The sequence below is a fragment of the Teleopsis dalmanni genome, chromosome 1, assembly GCF_002237135.1.
Source record: "Teleopsis dalmanni isolate 2A chromosome 1, ASM223713v2, whole genome shotgun sequence".
NCBI classification, from domain to species: domain Eukaryota; kingdom Metazoa; phylum Arthropoda; class Insecta; order Diptera; family Diopsidae; genus Teleopsis; species Teleopsis dalmanni.
The window spans coordinates 68,218,695-68,240,860 of NC_051846.1; the positions used below are offsets into that span (position 1 = coordinate 68,218,695).

At 28.6% G+C, this 22,166-nt stretch overlaps 4 protein-coding genes across 4 annotated transcripts; 2 read left to right on the plus strand and 2 right to left on the minus strand.

The window, feature by feature from the left end:
- Nucleotides 1-834: 834 nt before the first annotated feature.
- Nucleotides 835-4,213, minus strand: LOC119673256 (probable chitinase 10). The gene is made up of 2 exons (XM_038084511.1): nucleotides 4,134-4,213; nucleotides 835-1,672 (listed from the first exon to the last, which is right to left on the minus strand). The coding sequence occupies exons 1-2, from the start codon at nucleotides 4,147-4,149 to the stop codon at nucleotides 846-848; spliced, it is 843 nt and encodes a 280-aa protein (XP_037940439.1). The 5' UTR covers nucleotides 4,150-4,213; the 3' UTR covers nucleotides 835-845.
- Nucleotides 4,214-7,649: 3,436 nt separating this feature from the next.
- LOC119675168 (probable chitinase 10) lies at nucleotides 7,650-8,663 on the minus strand. The gene is made up of 2 exons (XM_038086359.1): nucleotides 7,927-8,663; nucleotides 7,650-7,861 (listed from the first exon to the last, which is right to left on the minus strand). The coding sequence occupies exons 1-2, from the start codon at nucleotides 8,623-8,625 to the stop codon at nucleotides 7,655-7,657; spliced, it is 906 nt and encodes a 301-aa protein (XP_037942287.1). The 5' UTR covers nucleotides 8,626-8,663; the 3' UTR covers nucleotides 7,650-7,654.
- Nucleotides 8,664-12,411: 3,748 nt separating this feature from the next.
- LOC119675178 (probable chitinase 10) lies at nucleotides 12,412-15,181 on the plus strand. The gene is made up of 2 exons (XM_038086369.1): nucleotides 12,412-13,012; nucleotides 14,693-15,181. The coding sequence occupies exons 1-2, from the start codon at nucleotides 12,419-12,421 to the stop codon at nucleotides 14,888-14,890; spliced, it is 792 nt and encodes a 263-aa protein (XP_037942297.1). The 5' UTR covers nucleotides 12,412-12,418; the 3' UTR covers nucleotides 14,891-15,181.
- Nucleotides 15,182-18,882: 3,701 nt separating this feature from the next.
- LOC119675150 (cell wall protein DAN4-like) lies at nucleotides 18,883-21,342 on the plus strand. The gene is made up of 2 exons (XM_038086341.1): nucleotides 18,883-18,945; nucleotides 19,004-21,342. Exons 1-2 carry the CDS (start codon nucleotides 18,936-18,938, stop codon nucleotides 21,238-21,240), a joined length of 2,247 nt encoding a protein of 748 aa, XP_037942269.1. The 5' UTR covers nucleotides 18,883-18,935; the 3' UTR covers nucleotides 21,241-21,342.
- Nucleotides 21,343-22,166: the final 824 nt, after the last annotated feature.

The window sequence follows — 22,166 nt, forward strand, 5'->3', positions numbered from 1 at the left end:
ACGGTGTTTACATTGGCCGAAAATGGCTCATTTTGAATGAGCCATTTGAAAGTGTTTACATTCGTTCTATTTCATTTGTTCTCATTTCAACAGCTGATTTTTCAACTTGCATGTTGATTTGATTTTTGACCTGTGCCAAAAAAATTTTGCATGAAGGTTAAATATGCCTTCAAACCTTACATTAGAAACTTAAAACATATTTTTAACTTCGATTAATTACTTTTTGGGAAGTAAAAGTTCTAAAAAGCAGTAAATCGTTTTCAAGAAAATGCAACCACCAAACATTTGTTTACCTTTTTTTGTAAATATGTTAAAAACAGCTTTTTCAAACTGTCAAAATGTCATGAAGAGCTTTCATTTAGGGTGTGTTCAATGTAATCCTTTGCATTTGGAACGTATGTGGAATGCATTCGAACGTCATTCATACAGAATGTGAGAAAATTGCTCATTTTTGTGCTTGAAATTTTTATATGCAAGAATGAGCCATTCGATACTCATTTTCGATTTTTGACCAAAATGAGCCATTTTCGGCCAATGTAAACGCCATATAATTCTAAAAAGTTTTATATTACATATAACATATAATTACATATAATGTTGACTAAATTTTAGAGAAATATAAAACAATATTATCAGTAAATAAATTTAATAGTTTCACATTTATTTATTTAATTTATTTGAACATAATAAACTAAAATATTAAACATAATTATAATATTATTATATATAATTTTTTTTTTCAACAAATAGTATCTTGTTTTTTAACTTCAAATCTATGCTGCATATGGATGAATACATACATATATTCATATATAGATAATTATAATTGCCGACTTATTTTTTAACTATGAATACCGAAAATTTATATTTAAATCTTTCACACATAAGGCTGAGGTTCTCCATTTACAGCTTTTTGATATGACGTCGAAATGATTGAAGAATGTACACTGTTGTGGAATTGCATGTCCTTTGACGCAATAAATAAAGGAGTTACAGCGCTCCATGTGAGGAAATATGTGTTGTCCATAAGTAGGGCAATTAATCAGATCGTTGGTAGCAGTGTTTGTGTTACTATTAGAGACTACATTAGGTTGGTTATTGTTTACTGTGATCTCATTTTGTACTACAGAATTGCTACCAATTCTACAGTTAGCATTTTGTGGTAGATCGCATTTTCCTATGTTTGGATTCCAATGTAAATTGGCACTACATTCTTGTAGTAAAGCCTGTCCATAATAGCACATATAATAACGTTGGCAATTATTGGAACTCCCAACAAAAGTAATCTGATTTTGGTTTTCTAGTTGCGATAGACTGGCACAATAACGAAATGCATCCACTATTTCATTGTTCGGACTATTAACAGGAATATCTGGAACTTCTTCGTTATCCGAACTGTTTAAACACTTCACATTATTTGGCATATCGCATAGTTTACTTTCTGCATTAAATAACATTGTTGGAGGACAAGCTGCTTCAACAGCATCACCATTTTCGACACAAAGATAAAATAATTTACAGTCGTCAGGATGTTGAACGAAGTCTCCGAATGAGTGATTGGCACAAACGCTACTTTGTCGTTTAGTAAATATTTTATTTGAATAGCTAACCAATGAAAACCCATAAGTATTAGTGGACTGCAGAAGGTATACCAGGAATGCACTAAAATAAACTAAAATATACTTTTTCCAATTATTTCCAATTGTATGTATTATTTATAATTAATATAATTAAAAGCAAATAAATCAGTTGGTTTCTGAAATTATCAAAATGTCATATATAAATATATGAAAGCTTTATATATATAGCTATATAAGATTAATAGTTTTGAACATCACTTCATTTTTAATTATAATCTCTTTTAATTTTAATACACTTATTCTAACGATCCTTAAATCTATAGGTCCTTCCTCTGTTGCAATTTGCGGGAGGACTGCTAAGCACCTATTAAGGCTAAATAAGTTATCGAAAGTAAAAAAAAAGAAATCGCGCCTACTCGATAGGTGGAACAGTTGTAATATTAGGTTTGAAAAAGAATGCATTGTAACAAAAAAAATATGAAATATATAATACACCACTGCTGTGATGTGTTGAAAAAGGATGAAGGAACCGAATATATATAAAATAGTGTGCGATATTATATACTCTTATCTGATTTTTTAATGATTTTAGTTTAATTTGAATACGCCTGGTTTAGGCATATTCAACTCAAAAATGTACTTTGAAGACACAACCAGTTTAACTGCACAGTTAAGCTACTCTAAATCTCCCTATTTTAGCGGATGCTTTTTCGAGGTTGCACCAACTACAACCGCAAGCTCTTCTTCGTCTCAGTCCTTTATGACAATGCCACGATCACTTGTGGTGACGAGTAACTTATGCGCTTTAAATCCCCCAATACCTATCCCTTTACTTTAATAAGTGGGACCGAAATCCTCACGACATCTCCCTTTATAACCGTGGCTTTCGCAAACCTGATCACAAAGTTTACCGCTAACTCACTCCCGCGCTTGAGCTATAACCCCATCCCCTTCATTATCACCCAATCTCCTTATATTATGCCCTTGTTTTCTGGCTTAGATGAATCTAACCCACTATGTATTAAGCCTATTTGCTCCCATCTCTCTCTCATGATTACTGGATTGAAGTTTCCACATTGTTATGGAAATCTTTTCCATTCATTCCTAAGAGGTGGTTTCAATAGGTCAACTTTTACGCCATGGCTTTCGATCTATTGCAATAAAAAAAAATATTTAAATTAGTGAACCTAAATCAACAACCCGTTTTTTCCCACTTTTGTGTATCTAGTGATAACGAATTAAAATTTAAATATTATGTTTTGAAAAAAGGTTTTATTTCAGAAGGTACGAATTTTGTGTCTTTAAGAATTTAAAGCATAAATCTTGATGAATCAAAGATAAATACTTTGAATTATTCGTCTAAAGAATGATCATTATAATGTATTTTTTTTATATATTTGAAGCTTCTTCTTCATACCATGAAGAAAGCTTCAAATTCTGTTTTTAAAATTATATCTATTCTCGGTCTTCTATTCTATATTAATATCAATTAGTAGTTTAAATTTAATTATATAGTTTTTTAAGTTAAAAAACTAATTCACAAATTTGACTAGCTTAACACAAATCAATTCTTCATTATGCATTTCATTCAAGTTTTTCACACAAGATTTGACTTAATGCCATTTTCTATTGGTAAATGTGGGGTAACTTTTTCAATTAGTATTCACTCTAATTCATCTCCAATTCATTTAAGTTTTTCACAAAATATTTAACTTAATGCCGTTTTCGATTGGTAAATCTGGAGTAACTTTTGCAATCGTTTTTCACTTTTAGTACAGTTTTATTTTTCATTCGTAAATCTCGACTGAAATTTACAACACTCGAGTTCAAATTATAAAACTCTAGATATTTTGCCAGTGTAACAAAATTACCCTGAAATTAACAGCTGTTTTATATGATTTGATATGGGATGTGTGGATGTGTATGTGTACTACAAAAATGTTAAATGACTCTAAAAGTATTCGATTTGGCAACAAAATATGACAGATCGAGAGTAAATCTGGATTGAATCCAGATGTATCAATTGAAAACGTTTATAATTTAATAGTCTTTTTTTCATCTTCAAGAATCCAATAAATCCAAAAATGCATGCCTTGTCAAATACTCTGAGTTTTATTATACATTAACTACAATCGAAAAAAAAAATATTCTGATTTATAGGTAAATGATAAAATAGACAAAGAAATTTAGCTAATAATTCAATTTGTTTTAATGAATTAATCATTGTGATCCTTGATTATGGCATCTATTATTTTTTACACCAGTTAATATTATATTATCTTTTTCACTACAGTTTATTGTAATCGTTATTGCGTAGTAATTAATAATGGTCTTTATTGATTGGTTTTTACATTTCCAAATGTGGCTAAATTACCATTATAGGGAAATTAGTCCATTATTTGTGGCAAGGTTTTGTTCTTTAGTCTATATAACAGTCTATTAATATTGTGCTACAAATAATCACAAATTTCTTATCGTAAACAATTATTTTTTTAAAAAAATCTACTTTATAAATTTTTATAATTAATAAATAATTAATAAGTAAAAAAATACCTCTTATAATCCTCATTGTAACAGTTTTAAATTAATCCTGATCACTTATATAGTATATAAGTATATTGCGTCTTCTCTAAATACGTCTTTCTTAGAAAGCAAATGCGATAACTCTGTTAAATTAAATCTTTGAAGAATATCTCTTCATATATGCTTCATTATCTCAGTGACATTTTGTGATTCACAATAAAATTATACGCAAATTAGCTAACATTTTAATTTCCGTCTTTATCATCTGTTATTGATCTCCATTATTCTCAAAAACTTGCTGATTGCAAAAAAAAAAAAAATATGTATTATTTATACGTGAGGTTATAGTACAATATATTGTGAAGACGAAAAAAAAAATAAAATTTTATTTATTATGTTACTTAAGCTTTTTTAACTAAAGCATTTTTATATGAAATATTTGATAATAGAAAAAACGCACAAATAATTTGCTACTACTTGCCATGACCTATTTTGTTGGAGTTCAAAATTTTGGGATCGATAAGTGTATATTGTACTATCTGTGAAGGTTTTCCTATTTCTAATTAAAGTGAAAAATATCTGTTATATCAATATACACATTGATTAAATAGTATTAATAACATTATTTATTAATTATTACGATTAAAAATTTGTTCTTGAGAAATGATCTTACGATCGATTTATTGACAATGTAGAAAGTAAGACAGTGGTTTCATCAAATATAGCTACATATTGCTTCATTTAGAAAAAAACAAATAATTATAGTGTCGGATACTAAGTATGTTTTTTTTTTAAATTAAGGAAAATGGCTTTAATTTCGTTGGAACGAAAACCGGGAAAATATTTTAAAAGTAGTACAAATTTTTAAATTTGAATATAGAAAAAAAACTACAACTGCTATTAATTTAAAATAAAGTGAAAAAGAATAATTCGCATACTTGAAATCCACTAAAGCTAATAAAAGTACTGAATAATATTCTTTATAGTTGTAATAGTCAACTTTTAAAATTTCCCAGATACAAATAGTGTTTGGAGCGTATAATTTTTAACATTCGCTTAGTAAACAAAAAACATATGCTTTGCTTAATTTGGGGCAGTAAAAACACTTTTGAAATTAACGTAATTTTTTTTTTACGAAATTAAGGAAATTTGGCTGTCTGAACATAGTATTACGCTTACAAAAATTTGATAGTTAAGGTGTTCAAAAATTCTTGCATCCTACATAGTAAGAAATACTTTTAAATTTCCCGCAGTTGAAGATAATATAATATCATCTTGACAATAATATAATATATTTTTGAGATAAATTTTTCTCAATAATACTTCAAATTTTTCAACCTCTTTAAATTGTGCATATTCTGAATATCTTAAAAAATCTATAATATATTAGTCAAGTAAATGATCATCCGAACTGAACTTTTAACCTTAAAAACAAAAAATAATGACTGAGGTCTAGAGATCGTAAATAAACTCATGTGATAAATCAATTTGAAATGCATTTTCTGAATTTTAGTCTTGATAACTACTGAGACACAGTACCTTTCCTTTGTGTACCTTTTCTTTGTTTTACAAGTAGAAACATTTATTGAGTGTTTTGTTTGTAATCTTAGCTGTCATATTTGTAATTTTAGTTGTCAAAAATTTTATCATTTTGCATTGAAAGCAATAACAATTGATAGTTAAAATTACAAACATGACAACTAAAATTATAAACAAAACTCTCGTGTGAATCCAGTATAAATAGATCTAACAGTACCTTGGAAATGTTTAAATTATTCCGTTTTTGGGCTAAGTTCAATAAATGCGGTATATTAAATGCATGCAAATTCCATATGTCTGAATCCTCACGGTATGTTCCCATTATCTTCGTTAAAGCAGTTTATTTGGTTTATCGTCACTTATGGTATGGAGGGCGATTTATAATGATCACATACATTGTAGATTAAATTGTTTATATTTTCTGAGTTTTTCATGACTAATTTATTAATTTCTGCTAATAATATAACACTAAATATCATTTGCTTACAATTAAATTGTGAACAAAGAAAAGCTCTCCTGAAATTTTCACAAAATTTTCTGACACATAAAAGTTTTTTATCTACATAAATTAACTTATATCAATGACCGAATGGAAACGACCGAATCTTAATTAGATTAACATAAAGTAATTTGGCTGCAGTGGGAACATTGTATTGAGTAATATTTTCCAAATGCTGTCAAATGAAGTTCATACAATCTTAGAAAATTATCTAATACTTATACAAGGATCAGAGACGGTTTAATTAATCTTAGATTAATCTTTTTTAACTCAGTTAGTATAACTACCTTAGAATTCAGTTATAATTACTTTTCTTTCGGTTAGAAAACAAAACAACGTTGATTTGAAATAATTAATCTTAAACGACGTCAGCAATGCAGAGAAGTCGCAAAAAAGAGAAAAACTAGCTCAAACTTGAAAGATTCAATCAGATAAGAGTTCGACAATACACAGTGTCATAGGAACACTGAGTTGGTAGAATTTGTCAACCAGATCTTCAATTTAAACAGTATTGAATACTTTTTTAACAGAAGACTTAGTCCTACAGTAAACTGCTTGTTGAAAGACAACACAAACTTCATTGAGGTAGGAGAGCAGGCAGTCAACAGTAAGAATTTTTACTTCTAAAATCTTTTAGATAGTCATAGATCTTTTTTATGTTTCCTCTTATTTATCATTACACAGGGTCTTTGTATACTTCAATGATTTTGAATTTAATTTGCAACGAACCATTCTGTAATTTATGCGGTTTAACTAACTGCTGCTAGTTTCTTATAAGTTTCATTATCTGGCACCACCGATATCAAGTGTGAAAGTGGCTTTAATTTGTGATCAATTACTTTGCCGAGTTCATGTTTGCAACTTAAAAGAGATGCACTTCCACTTGGGGGCATATATTGCCCATTGTGATTTCCTTAAAGATTTTGCCAGGAGAGGCGAGGTGCTCACCTTTGTTATGTTCGTATGGGAATAAGTAACAACACAATAATATTTTATCGGAAAACAATTTAGTACAAGTGAATTACTTAAAAGGATATATGCGATGCGAGCATTAATGGCGATTTTTAAAGTCAAATATATAAGTACCATCCATAATTTAGCTATGAGATATCAAGGAATACACAGTTTTTGAATTAGGTATATCAGGCTTTTGATGGTATATATACAGTATACTTTTAGAATCAATTTTTATAAGTCCACATAGAAATAATTAAGGATGGTGTGGAGGATTTTCGAGGTGGAAAAGGTCAAAATATTCAGTTAAGAGAGTAAAGTGGTTAAAGTAGAATTTCTTAACCTTTCACAGACTAGTGAAAACTTGAACAGAGTCATCAAAAATATTTTGAAAATAAATTACACACAAAATTATAAAAAATAAATAAGAACCATAAATATTGGACTTAAGTTACGAAACAGAAGATTAAAAAAAATATAGTTATGATATCAATAAAAAATATTTACAATGTTTTTTTAATTATTTCTTTACAGATATTATTAGTATTGCAATTAAGAATTAAATTCTTCTTTGATTGTTGAAACATTTAGCTTGACCTATCGGAAGGCAGGTACGTCGTTCAATGTCCCATCCATAAAAGAAGGGGCACTGTTGTAGTAGGAGAAATCCAACTTTGCAATGATAGAAATAATTACAATTTACTGGATGTGGATAAACATCTGTGGTATGTCTTTGACACTGCTCTTTTGCAGTAACGAAATCAAGCTGAAATATTTATAAAAATAAATAAATATATAAATTAATCGCATCTTTCACATATTCACACTTACCCTACACTTTGCATTTTCAGGGTAGTCGCATCTTCCTGTTCTGGTATTAAAATGTAGCATTGCTGAGCAATGCATTGGAAGAGGATTTCCATGAAAGCAAACAAAGTAATCCGAACATGATTTTGGATGTGGTATGAGACCCACCACTTCTCGATTGTCCACAGCTGGGCATTCAGATAATATCACAATCTTATTTATTTCATTACCAATACCAGGAAATACATTTTGCGTCTCTACAGTTGTTGGTATTGTGGGAAATGTAAATTGACTAAAGTTGGGTCTGGCGGTTTGAGTAGGTATGGAAGTATCAATTATTGTTGTTTCCCTTGTACCTGTTGCAGTGGATGCAGTTGTTATTGTGGTTTCCGTCGCAAAGGGTATTGGTGGAGTTATTATTGGTACTGATGTTGTTGATGAGACTGTTAACGTATTATTTGCTTCATTGTTATCTATTTGGCAATCAACTAATTCCTCTGGATCGCAAGTTTGATAGATTTGATCAAAGTAGTCTCCCTCGCCGCATTCACCCATGAAAGAATCCTCATTATTACAAAATATGTATTCACGGCAACTAGTTGTACTTGCTATATATGTATTTATCTCGACATTATTACATTCTACGAATATATCACACTTTACAAATCCAATACTTATGGAAAGAATTACTAACAGAATTGGAAGTTGCATATTTTGTATCATTAATTTTAAATTTTTATATTTTTTTATTAAAAAATCGGTCCCGCAATTTTGTCGTAATTGTATTCTTCGGTGTCTTGGGCTAAACTAATTCTTTAGAAAACTAAATCATGTATTTTATCAGACTGTACACCCAAATTTATTAACCTCAATCATTATCTCTTTGGATATTTTCTTCGAGTGTGAATAATTTACCCAAAAATTAACATTTTATCTTTTATTTTTTGATTAAAATTTTTTTACACATTTTTAATTAGAGTTTTAGTGACAAATTTGAAGTCAGATAATTTTCCAAAAAAAAGATTGTTATTTTGTTAATTACATTTTTACAGCAGTTTGGTTCTATAAAATTTTTAAAGATATTTGTATACTAGTTCTTAAGTTCTACTTCAGTGAGTTTAAAAAAAAAATTAAGAAGAAATTTTTATTAGCAAGAGACATTTTTATATATATTCACAAATATATATTTTCTTATCTAGATGTATAAAATTAGAGTTTTTTTTAAAACAGGCTTTGTGAGTATATAAAACAATATATATAACTATTAGATATATGACAGTCATATCATCAGTAAGCTTAACTAACATACATAAAGAATCATCATAGCCCTATAGCAGGGCTATCCAGATCAGATGCGATCGTGGACCATTAAAAATCACTGTACAGATTGGAGGGTCGTTGTTGTTATATATAATGTTAAATTTAGTTTTATTAATTTAACTTCATTTATTTGGTATACCATAAAAATAAAATAATGTAGTTTTACCAGTACATCAAAAGAAAGTTTGAGTAATTGTGATAGTTTAAAAACATGTCGCAAGTCATAGAAACATTAGGCAACGGTGTAGTTTGGATAGCCCTGTTCTAGAGGAAGACAGTATAACTTGTGACATTGTATGTGATTACACAGTCTTATTGGTTTTGATTTTTTATTGGTTTTCAATTTAAGCTAATTTGATTAATTGAATCTGCTCAATTGTCCAACTAAACATTTTTCCAGGATATAATATGGAAGATCGTACGAGAAATATTGTTATACTTACACGTTATTGCCAGATATATTCCTGAAATATCATGATTACTTTAATGCGGATCATATAATTAATTTAGCATATCTAGTACAAGTTAAATATTTTACTTTGACTCTGAATATAAATTTTATATATGTAGAAATATAATTGAATATTTTGCAATTATAATATTCTCCCTATTAAAACCATATAGTGTCAGCGCTGGTTATATCAATTCAAGTGACAAATATATGATCACCATTACCGAAATAAATTATGATTTTTAGATTCGATATTTTATCTAGTTACCACATATAATTTGAATTTGCCAATAGTACAAAATTTAGTAACATAAATTTTGTATACCAATTAACTAAAATTGATATAACCTAAAGGCTCAAGATATTGAATACATTATCACTTATAATTCTGCGCAATGTTTAATATACTTAATTCGGCTCAGATAAGAGTACTGAATAGACTTTGGAACAAGTTTTAGATAAAGGTACCGTGTGTAGTTAGCACTATGCACTTTCTCTGAATTCAGGATATACGCTCAGTAATAACAGCAGAACTGTCATTTGTAATAAATCTCTGAAAACAGTGTCACATACTGTTGTTATCAAGGTATGGGTCAAAATTTTATATTATGACTTTTATAACGATAACTTATTAAATCCGTGTCAGGTAAAGAAATTAAATCCAATTTATATTTGAGTTAAGATTATCGTACATTTTAGACTATACTTTTGTAATGAATGAACATATTAAGCAATCTCATTTCAGTATTACGGATTATCGTAGCATATCCTAATGAAGTTTAAATGATGCACGTCTGTCCTAAATCTAGTTTCTGTGAACATTTGATCTAACAATTTCTACTTTTAAATCAAATTGTAGAGTTGATAGATCAATAAAGAATGATTCTGTTTAAGAGTAATATTTATAAAGTTTTAAATATTTGTGACTCATAATTTTTTACAGATCAGAACTAACTAGTATAATTTTGAAGGTAAACACCGAAATGTTTTCAATTTATTTATTCTAGCTTATCAATGTGAGTTACAGTTATAAACATTTTTTCTTTTGTTTCCTTGTTATCTTTGTTATTTTGTATTTTTTTTCTTTCATTTCGGTTACTTATTTATCTATCAAAAAGTTTGTTTTTAAACCATCTAAACAGTGTCAACTGTAATTTCATATATCTTAGTTTTATTTACAGGCCTGGTCATCCAGATTTACGAGATTTTCTTTATGATTTCAATCTGTACTCATGTACCATGTTTCCACTTGTCTCATTAGGAAGTTTTGCTCATTAAGGCCGCTAATAAGGATAATTTAAGCAACCATTAAAACAAAGTTCCCACAAAGGAAATTATTATAATGTAAACAAACAAGCTATTACACATGCATAAATCAGCTTATATCAATAGAAACGACTAAATCTTAATTTCATTAACGTAAGTAATTTTAACTGCAGTGGTAACATGATAATTGATTAAGTTGCCTGTTATAATTGGTTTATTTAAGTTACTAGCGGAGGAGCCAAAATGTTTTCATCCTCTTTTCACGCATTTCTTCTTGTAATTATCCATATATAGCGGATAATTCCATTTTGCTATATTGTCGGATAGCTACGCATATAATTAATCCATTCAATGTTGCAGTTACAACTTCTCAGTTTCAAAATAGATCAATATATTAATATGAGCATTGTACTATATGTTTAATAAAAAATTATTTAAATATAAATATGAGCTTAGGCTTTAATGCTTTCAGTAACATAGTTCTCTTTACTTAATTTTAAAAAATAGACTGCAATGATTATAAATCTTATATCTATTTTAGTAATAGGTAAAAAATAGATGAAAAAAATGCTGTTTATGCGCCAATGATTATAGGTTAATTCAGAGACAGAGACTGATCGACGTACATGGGTATGGTTTTTTTAATATACAGAATTTTTCAATAGTTTCGCTGCAGTCTATAAATTTATATCCGTAGGAAGGTCTGCAAACCTACTTATTTAGATTGTTAGCATGATCGTATTGTGATGAAGTTATTGAAAGTAAACAGAGTCAAGAAAAAAGTAAACTTGAGCTAATTAGAAATGATGCTATGGCAAATATTTCCCTTATGTGACGTTAGTGAAGAGTAGAAGGCTCTTCAAAAATGCAGATTCGCTATTCTCACAGATTCAACTAAATTCTTTTACAATTGACAAAAAAGTTTTACAAAAAGATGGGGACAATAAATTAAGATTCTCCACTATTAAGAATAATTTCTATTAAGTAAGAATAGTTTGAAATGAAAAAATATGTTTAAGATCTTACCTAATCTTAACAATGCTCCACAGTTTCGAAACTTATCTTCAAATATACTATAAAATTTTAAGCACTATCTTCGAATATGTAATATACATATATGGTACTTCCAGTAAAAAAAAAGGGGAAAAAAAACCCTGACTGGAATAGATATGGCTCTTATAGATAAATGTTCGAAAGAACTGGAATATCTTCAATGTTAGCATTTCTGAAAATATCATTTTTGATATCGAAGAGATATCAAATCAAAACTAATTATAATAAAATGATTTAAATGTTTTAATTTTGTGAAAAATATACAAACAGACAGTCAAAAATTTTTATTCATAAAATGTCTCAACTCATTGGATCCAAATTTAATTGCTGAAGTACCGTGTTAGTGAACAAACCTATATTGTGTAAACAATTTAATAAAATAATAGAAAAAATTTAATATAAAAATAATTTGCCTTTAATATAAAAATGACAAATAAGTTTAACATTATATATGTTTTAATTTTTCTAACCTTACGAGTATTAAATACTGTTAATGCTGAAACATTTGCGGAATGTGATGGTGTTGATGAAGAAACATTTGTTGCAAGTTCAAGTAGCTGTAATGCTTACATCTATTGCCTGGGTGAGGAGTCAATGATGGGTGAATGCGCTGAAGATGAATATTTTGATGCAGAATCGCAAGGCTGCGATGACGCCAATGTTGTGCCTTGTTTTCTAGATGAAGAGGGTGACGAAGAAGAGGAAGATGAGGAAGGTGAAGAAGAGGACGAAGAAGAAGAAGAACCAATTACTACTACTACTGCAGCAACAACGACAACGACAACACCTGCCAATCCAATAGAAACAACATTTGATCCATTGAGTATACCACCTGTTATATTGGATACATGCCCAAATGTGGATGATCCCAGTCAGATTGTATTAATGGCAAGCAGTCAATCATGCTCAGATTACTATATGTGTTACCATGGACATGCCATTGAAATGCATTGTACAAATCATTTACATTTCAATGCGAATACTGGGAAGTGTGATTTCCCGGAATATGTACAATGTGCGGTAAGTGTTTAAGAAATATGCCCTAATATTATTAAAATACTATTAAGCTGTTGATTTAGAAGGAACAGTCACTAGTTACAGTAGTTGAATATTTTAAGTTTACTTAGTAGCTGTTATCTTATGTTAGCCTTGATAGTGTTGTTGTGGTTTTGGATAGCTAACATAGCATGGCACAATGGCAGTTTCGGTATGTCAGTTTTGGGGTGAGATTCTTGTCAATTATTCCCCCGGTCGACATAAAACAAAAAAAAAACTTGTTATTAAATCTGTTAACACCTATATAGATCGTTCAATTTATCTCCCTATAAAAATGATCCTGTCTGACGCATATATTATACACAAGTACCATCACTTCTTATTGTTTAGTTGCTATGTACATCAGTGAAGGTTGACCCATTAATGCATGTTATATCCAATAAATGATCTTACTCATAATATTTATTTTATTTACTATTTATTACTTCTTTAAGAGTTTTTCTTTATAATTTCTCTGATTTTGTTGTACTTAATTTAAGGCAAATTTATAATAAAAAAAAATTGTTTAACTCTATATACTGGTATTATATTCGATTGGAAGTTTGTTAGTGATAATTTTATGAATTTCTCTAGAATTTTATTTATTTATTTATTTTATTAATTTAGTTTATTTAATTTTATTTATTTGTTTATTTTATTTATTTATTTTATCAATTTATTTGATTTACTTATTTTATTTTATATATTTATTTTTTTAACTTATTTATTTATTTATTTTACTTATTTATTTTATTTATTTATTTTATTTATTCATTTTATTTATTTATTTTAATAATAATTTTGTTTTTTAACAGGCTAAATAACGCAATTTTTAAAAAAATTGTTTTTTGTTTTTAAAAAATCTTATTTAAACTGATACTTCTTAGTCATCATCAGGGTAATATCGTGATTTTAAAAAACAAATTTTTATTAAAAATATTTGATCAATAAAACAATTAATTATTTATTTATTTTATTTATGTTATTTATTTTTCACATAGATATACCAAACTAAAATATAAAAAGAACTAGAAAATACTGGTGGCAGAATCCTTCGACTCCTGAAATATGTTAACTATTATTAAATAACAAAATAGTAATAATAATAATTAAATAATTAATAAAATAATTAATAAAATTAATTATAAAATTAATAATTAAATAAGTAATAAAATTAACAATAAAATAATAATAATTTAAAGATAATGAAGCAGAATATTATAATTTACGTTGGTATTAGCACGCTCAAGGAAAGCTAGGTAAAGCCTTTATTACTATTAACTCTGATGAGAATAAGACCATATGATCTTAGGGTTTACTTTCAAAAACGTATATATCGAACAAGTTAAATATAATATAGTATATATAATAATTATAATAATAACTATATAAGAATATAATTTATAGAAATATTTTAAATGAAAATTTATAATAGTACTTATAAATGAAATAAAATATTAAGTATATTTATTCTTTAAAAATTAAAATCAAGTATTTTTATTGTTTAGTTTAAAATTTTCTCAACTTAATATATGTAGTATATTATTTAAAGATTTTATCTATAATACTATAATATATTTTAAGTTTTTAAGCAGAAATAAAAAGCAATTGAAATTAATAATAAAAAAATATTAATAATTTATTTTTTTTTAATTATTATTTCAGATCAATCGTCCAAATGCCAATAAATGTTTACCTCACGTGACGGATTTCTTTCCACATCCGGAAAAATGCAATTATTTTTATTATTGCATTAAAGGATTCTTAACAGTTCAGCAGTGTCCTTTCTACTATGGATGGGACATTGAACGTCGTTCTTGCGTTCAATTATCGCAAGCAAAATGCTATAATAACGCCAAATAAATTTTGAAAAAATAAAACAAATTTTATCATTCATTGCCATTTTTATTAGTTATCGTTTTTTTTTATCTTTAAGAAGACAATTTACAATACAGTGTACATATCTCATGTACTGACAAGCGACTTACCAGTTGGTACATAACGTGACATACATATATACCAATCACATTTGTATTGCAATCATTGTACCAAAACATATATTAAGTAATTTTTGTTGATAAGGTATTTTTACCAGAATTTGTCATTCCAAAACAATTTGTATTTCACAATTCATATATACATATAAAATATTATCAGAAGTCTAATTAACTAATGACAAACATATGTAAACCTGTTGCTTGACATCTCAACCTAAGAACACCACCACTGAAGAGCAATAATAATATTAACAATATTGACATTGTCCATTTGAAATGAGAATTACGGAAATATAAATAAAATCTTTTGTTAAATTGTGAACTATTGCATGTATTGCAAAAGTTTTAAAAAATACTTTTTATTTTATATATATTTTAAATAAAATATTTCTTCTAATTTCATAATTTAATATAATAAGTAAATAACACCATATAAAAATTATTTTTAATCATATGTAACTATATACGTATATAAATTATTTGTATCAATCTTACTATATGAGTATTTAAAATTTCAATTAATTTGTATATAAAATGAATAAAATTTTAGACAAATTTTTTAAGTACTGCTTTTTATATAAAGACTTATTATTTCTAATACTATGTTCAGACACATCTTATTTTTGCAAAAATCAATTTCATCTTCGTTTCAACGAAATTAAGTTGTTTTTTCCATACAAATTTCAGTTTTCAGTTAGAACGAAATTAAGAAAAATGGCCTTAACTTCGCTGAAACGAAGGCTGAAATCAAGGGACATTTCAAATGCAACTATGCGTAAGATAAACTATACTTAAGAAAAAAGCAAAAGATAAAGTTGAGATTACGAAAAACTGACATTTTTTTGAAATAAATATCAATAACAATTGACTTTAATAAAACCGGGAAAATAAAGAAAAATTACAACTGTTACAACTCTATATTAATTTTGTGCAAGTAGAAAAATGAAATTGAACACCATTTTGAAAATAGTGATGTGTGATTTTAAAGTTTTTTATGCAAAATTTTATATGTGATTTTAATAATATTTTAAATGTATACTTGTGAGATATATAATATAGTTAAAAAAAATATATTTATATATATAAATATATTTATTTTTTTAAATAATTCGTACAAAATATTTATTTCGTAAAAGTAGAAAAATGAAATTGAACGCCATTTTAAAAATAGTGATGTGTGATTATACAGTTTTTTATGCAAAATTTTATATGTAATTTTAATATTATTTTAAATGTTAAAAAATATATAAAATCTCTACATAGTAGTAGATTTATGTATATTGGATTTATATCGAAATTCACCAAAATAATTCTTCACACTCAATCTGCAATAGAGTATGCACGTATGACTTATGTTAAATGTGCCAACGAAAGGTAAGTAACTTACTATTTTTATCTACAAGCAGTGGCGTAGCAAGTGGGGAATGTAATAGATGTTATCTACTCGAATTTGAAAAATATATTTTAAATAAATTATAAAAAATAATTATGAATATAATAAAATATATATGAATATAATCATATTATATACTTATATAATTATGAATATAAGTATGTATGAGTTTATCCACGTTTGACTGGTTGAAAAAAAAAAATGAAAGTATCTCAGCAGTAAATTCAGGAATGGTAATAAGCGTAGATATGTTGAAAGAAAAAGTGAATCACATTAACAAGTGTCATTGAGGGTAACTGCTAAACTGGTAACTTACTTTTATAAATTTTTGATCGATAATTTCAGTGCTAAAACGCTTACCTACTATTTCAAAATTTTAACTTACCTTACTTTATCCTAAGGTTCTGCGCGTTTGCTTTTCAAAACAATAAAAAACGCAGTTTAATAATAATAATTATAATACACTTTATTTAATATTTAACATTAGTAAAATTTTCATAAATAGTTTTCCGTTTCCTGTTAGTTTAGACTTTGGCAATGCCTTTTACTCATTTCAAAAATGTTAATTTATTTAAATTAACTAACTGTCTTTATTAAAACTTACATTTATATAAAGTTTAGCATACAGAGTACAATCTGCTGTATATTCTAATATTAAGTAACTTTAACCAAGTCTTATTTTTACTGTCCAAAATATTAAGAAAGAAAACAAAAATATTTTATTAATAAAAAACACTATTTTAAATAATAAATACTATTTATATTTTTATAAAGCTCTAATTGTTTTAAAATCGTGAACAACACTGTCATTTTTACCGGAATTTTTTAAATAACCTTCCATAAAGAATATTTAAAAGCAAACCAGAGTTTTTAAGCATAATGTTTTGTGCAGGCATCAGTTATTGATAATTACATGCTTCGACAAAGTAAATCACTTCTAATTTTCATCTATATTGGTACCGCCGTTTCTCAAGAACGGATAAATACACTGCTTAAAATAAAATACATGTGTTATATGTACAGACCTGAATATATTTGGTGTTAAGGTTAGGAATAAGTCCAAAAAACTACAAATAACTTTAGTTCAAAAAAAGGTTAATTCATTGATTTAAAGTATTTCTACAAATCCAACTTCATATGTAAATTATAGTGTGGAACCTATATTACAGAGCTTCACTTATTAATCAGATGTGAGATGTGAGGTAGGCACCTAGGTACTTCTTCCGTTTATTTATCAAAAACGGAAAAGATGATCAAAAAAAAATATGATCCGACGATTGGCACCATCTATCGCAGGATCAATTTAATACTTGTTGCGTACAAGTTCCTTTCAACTTCACTATCTGGAAGATTCAAGCCACATGCCAACTCAGATTAGACCTTAATTTGTGTCTCGATCTGGTCGCTCTACTATTGATCAGAGGTTCACACTGCAACAAATTGTGGAATGAGCTCACAAACATAACATCATTACCTAAACATATTTTGTCGACTATTAAACATTTGAAGTTTTAAGCGGTATAAAACAGACAAAGTTTTCGCGCTATAGATCATCCATTCTACAGCTTTTGTATGGCACAGAAAATAATGAAGCTGCGTTGGGAGCTTTCGAGAGAAAAGTTTTTTGTAAGGTCTTTGAACATATGCGAGTTGGTGACGACTACTGTATTTAAATAGACCACGAGCTATTCGATTTTTATCACAATATTGATATTTTTCAGCAAATGAACGTTCACCGACTGCGTTGACTTGGTCATGTCATAAGAATGGATGACGATGATCAGCGGAAAAGGTGTGTGAGCGATAGTCGAAAGAAGAAGACAAGAAAATAGTCCGTGTCTCCGGTGTAGTGATCAAGTTGATGAAGCACTAAAAACACCATATGTAGAACATTGGAGAGTCTCCAGTGGAGACACAACAAAGGTGCCTGGAAAGAAGTCAGATCGAAACTCTAACTGGTTGTTATGGTCATTTATGTTAATAAGTAAGTTAGTAAAACCAATAATGAAAAATCAGAAATAAAAGCAAAATTTAATTTGGATTCTTATTTACTTAGCAAACAAAGAAAACTATATGTCGCAACTTCAGTCTTGCAATTCACGAAACAGTTTTTTTAAATACTGATTTATACTGTTTAATTTAGTAATGAAATTTCAATATTTTAAATTGTAACAAACATAAAATATATTTCGAAAACCAATATTCAATACTACCCAACGATTTTGTTTAATCATATGATTTATTTATATCTCTGTAAATTATTAAGCATACGCAGATGTATTGCAAAGCTGTACAATACTAAAAACATCAAACCGTAGTACAATTTTCTGTTTTCATAATATTTTTAACATGTCAATGTAAAACAAGAAGAACAGAAGTCATTTACTTAATTAATATTAAACAATTAGTAATACATTAAGTGATGAATATTTTCTATATAAGGTGGAAAAATTCAAGTTCAAGGTATGCATTTGTGTATTGGTAAGTAAGAATAAGATAAGTTCGTCACTTGAAAAAAATGCGCCTTAGTAAGTAAAATTTTTTTAAAAAATGAAGACTTAAAACTTAATAATGATTTATTTTTAGGTCTTTTATTATTCAGTTGCATTTTATTATTGCCTGTCATAACTGCTGTAGATATATGCACCAGTACTGACTTTGGACAAAAAGTACAGGATCCTGTAAATGCACAGGGGTATTATGTTTGCTTAGGAAAACTTGGAAAATTTGTTGAATATTGTGAGGATGGATACATTTTCAATATAAATCAACAACGCTGCGTAATAACTACTAATCAAAAAAGTCAATTAGACTTACATTCTTGCTCATGCTCAGCGAATTTATACCCAGTTATAGGAAGCATAACTTGGTTGCCTATTGCATTTTTGCCATTTTATACACAAACACCTTGTAATTGTAATAAAAAGAAAATTAACATAAGAAAACATTGCTTGGAATCGACGACAGTATGCGCAATAACACAACCAACAACTTTAAATACATTACATACACATCTTACTGAATGTTCTACAACATACTCCATTTCTACAACGCCAGGTACAACAGTTCCCACTTCTACTGAAGCAACTACAGTGTCTACTACAACAACTAAAGTAAATACAACACCAACAACATCAACTGAAACTACTAAAACAACAACAACATCAACAGTTAGTACTAGTTCCTCTTCTTGTACGAGTACTTCTTCCAATGTTGGTAGTACTACCACTTGCAGTACTACCACCGATTCCATTATAATCCCAACCACTTCTAAATCAAGCACAACTTCAGCTACAACAACTCAGGCCACAACAACGCCAAGAACTACGACTAACAGTAGTTCTTCTTCATTCACTAGTACAGTTTCTACTATTACCAGCACCAGCACTGTTGTTCCCTGCTCTGAAACCAGTGTTTCTACAACAATATCAACAACTGAATCAACGACTCTCTCTACTACAACAAGTGGTACAATCACAACACCCACCACAATCAAAACTACTACTATATCTACAACTACGAGTAGTTGCACACCATTGACCAGTAATTCTTTTACTACAGCCAGTACCAGCAGTGCAAGACCATGCTCTAAAACTACAACTGAAGTAGTAACCACCAGTACTGCTGCCTCTTCCACTACAACAAGTAAAACAATTACAACATCCACCACAACCAAAACTACCACTATATCTACAACTACGAGTAGTTGCACATCATTGACCAGTACAACTTCTACTACAGCCAGTACCAGCAGTGCTAGACCGTGCTCTAAAACTACAACTGAAGTAATAACCACCAGTACTGCTGCCTCTTCCACCACAATAAGTGCTTCTACAACATTATCAACTACAACTTCTATTACAACTAAACTTACAACAACAACTAAAACCACTACAACATCAACAACTACTAGTAGTTCTACTTCACTGACCACTAGTACCCCTACAATTGAAACAACAACAATATCCGTAACATCCAGCAGTACTACGCCTTGCAGTACAACCACAGTTTCTGTAACATTTCCAACGACTACAAAATTAAGCACAACAACAAATAAAACTCCATGTTCTTCTTTAACAACAACTAGCACTAGTACCATAAAGCCATGCACTAAAACTACTACTACAAAAAGTACTACTACCTGTAGTGCTGTGACCAGTACTCAGACTACAACGCTTCAAAGTACTACTGAATCAATTACAACTGGTACAACTACAATACTCACAACAACTGGGCTTATAACAACTAAATCTACAACAACCACCAGCCATTCTACGTCTTGTTCTAGTACAACAACAACTCCAACCACACAAACAACTACCACTGAAAAAACCTCAACTTGCTTAGTTACACAAACTGTAACTTGTAAGCCTACTTCTTGCCCAGTAAAGTGTACCGATAACCCTCTTAACTCTTATAAAGAAACTACTCCTGACTGTTCTATGTACCGAAATGGTGCTCTTATCCGAGATACATACGATTTTAATAAATACTATGTATGTGTAAGTGGACTTGCTGTACCCGAATATTGCGCGCCTGGTTTCCATTTTGATACACAGTTACTAGTTTGCAACTATGCAAACTTGGTTGATATGAAAAATTATGGAACATCAAATGATTATCCAAGTCCCCAATGTGAAAATACAGTGAAATGTTTAAACTTACCGAATGGCTCATACATAAGAGATCCGGAACTTTGTGCAAAATATTACGTTTGTTTTAATGGCCAACCCCTAACTCACTATTGTGAATCAGGGCATTGGTTTGATAATGAGCAGTTTATATGTAAAAATAAACAATTCGTTAAGAATTGTAACAATTAAAAAGAAATATTTAAACTAATAATATATAATATAGAGTATAAGGATTAATAATTGTTTTCTTTTTACTATATCTATAACTAAAATAGATTTATGCAAAATTCTTAAATAAAAATCCATAGAGATAATAGAGTATTTTTTTTTATATCGACAGCTTCAAACGTAAGTTGGAGTAATTATCTTCAATGTAATATTTTGTATATCAACAAATATCTAATACTCAGATATTAATTATTAATTGAATATAATATATAATATATATATAATATATATATAATATATATTATAATATATATATAAATATAATACGCATCATATATTATTTGCTTGAAGAGCTCCATGCGCTACCAAGATGGGCGTACAATTGTGGCGGTAAATAAATAGACAGGGATTAAAAAAAATATCTCTTTGAAAAAATTATCTACTGCAATATGTATGGACATAATGCATAAATCGGGTACTATCCAATGTTTACGAAGTGGATATTTTCTCGGCCTAAATCAAAAATAGAATAAATTGTTATTTTTGTTGGTATGAATATAGAAACCTATGTATGTATATATTTTAAATTAAACTGGAACAGAAACTAGAATGACTTAGTTTACTTATTTGGCCATAACAACCCGTTACCGAGTTTCGGCCTGCCGTAGTATGTCTCTCTAGGCGCCTCTGTTGCGTACGCGCTTTCTTCAGTCTCGTACGTCAACTGGATTACGTTAATGTACGCTTCAAATACCTTTATCGCTGGAGCGTCTTCATCCATTTTCATGACATGCCCAAACCAGTCTAGCCACTGGATGTTAAATCGCTGAATCATATCGACATCGTGATAAAGTTCGTACAGCTCATGGTTCTTGTGGATGTGGTGGCCGTCGCAAACCCGTTGAAAACCAAACAATTTATGGAAACTTTTTCCTCGTAAACTCTCA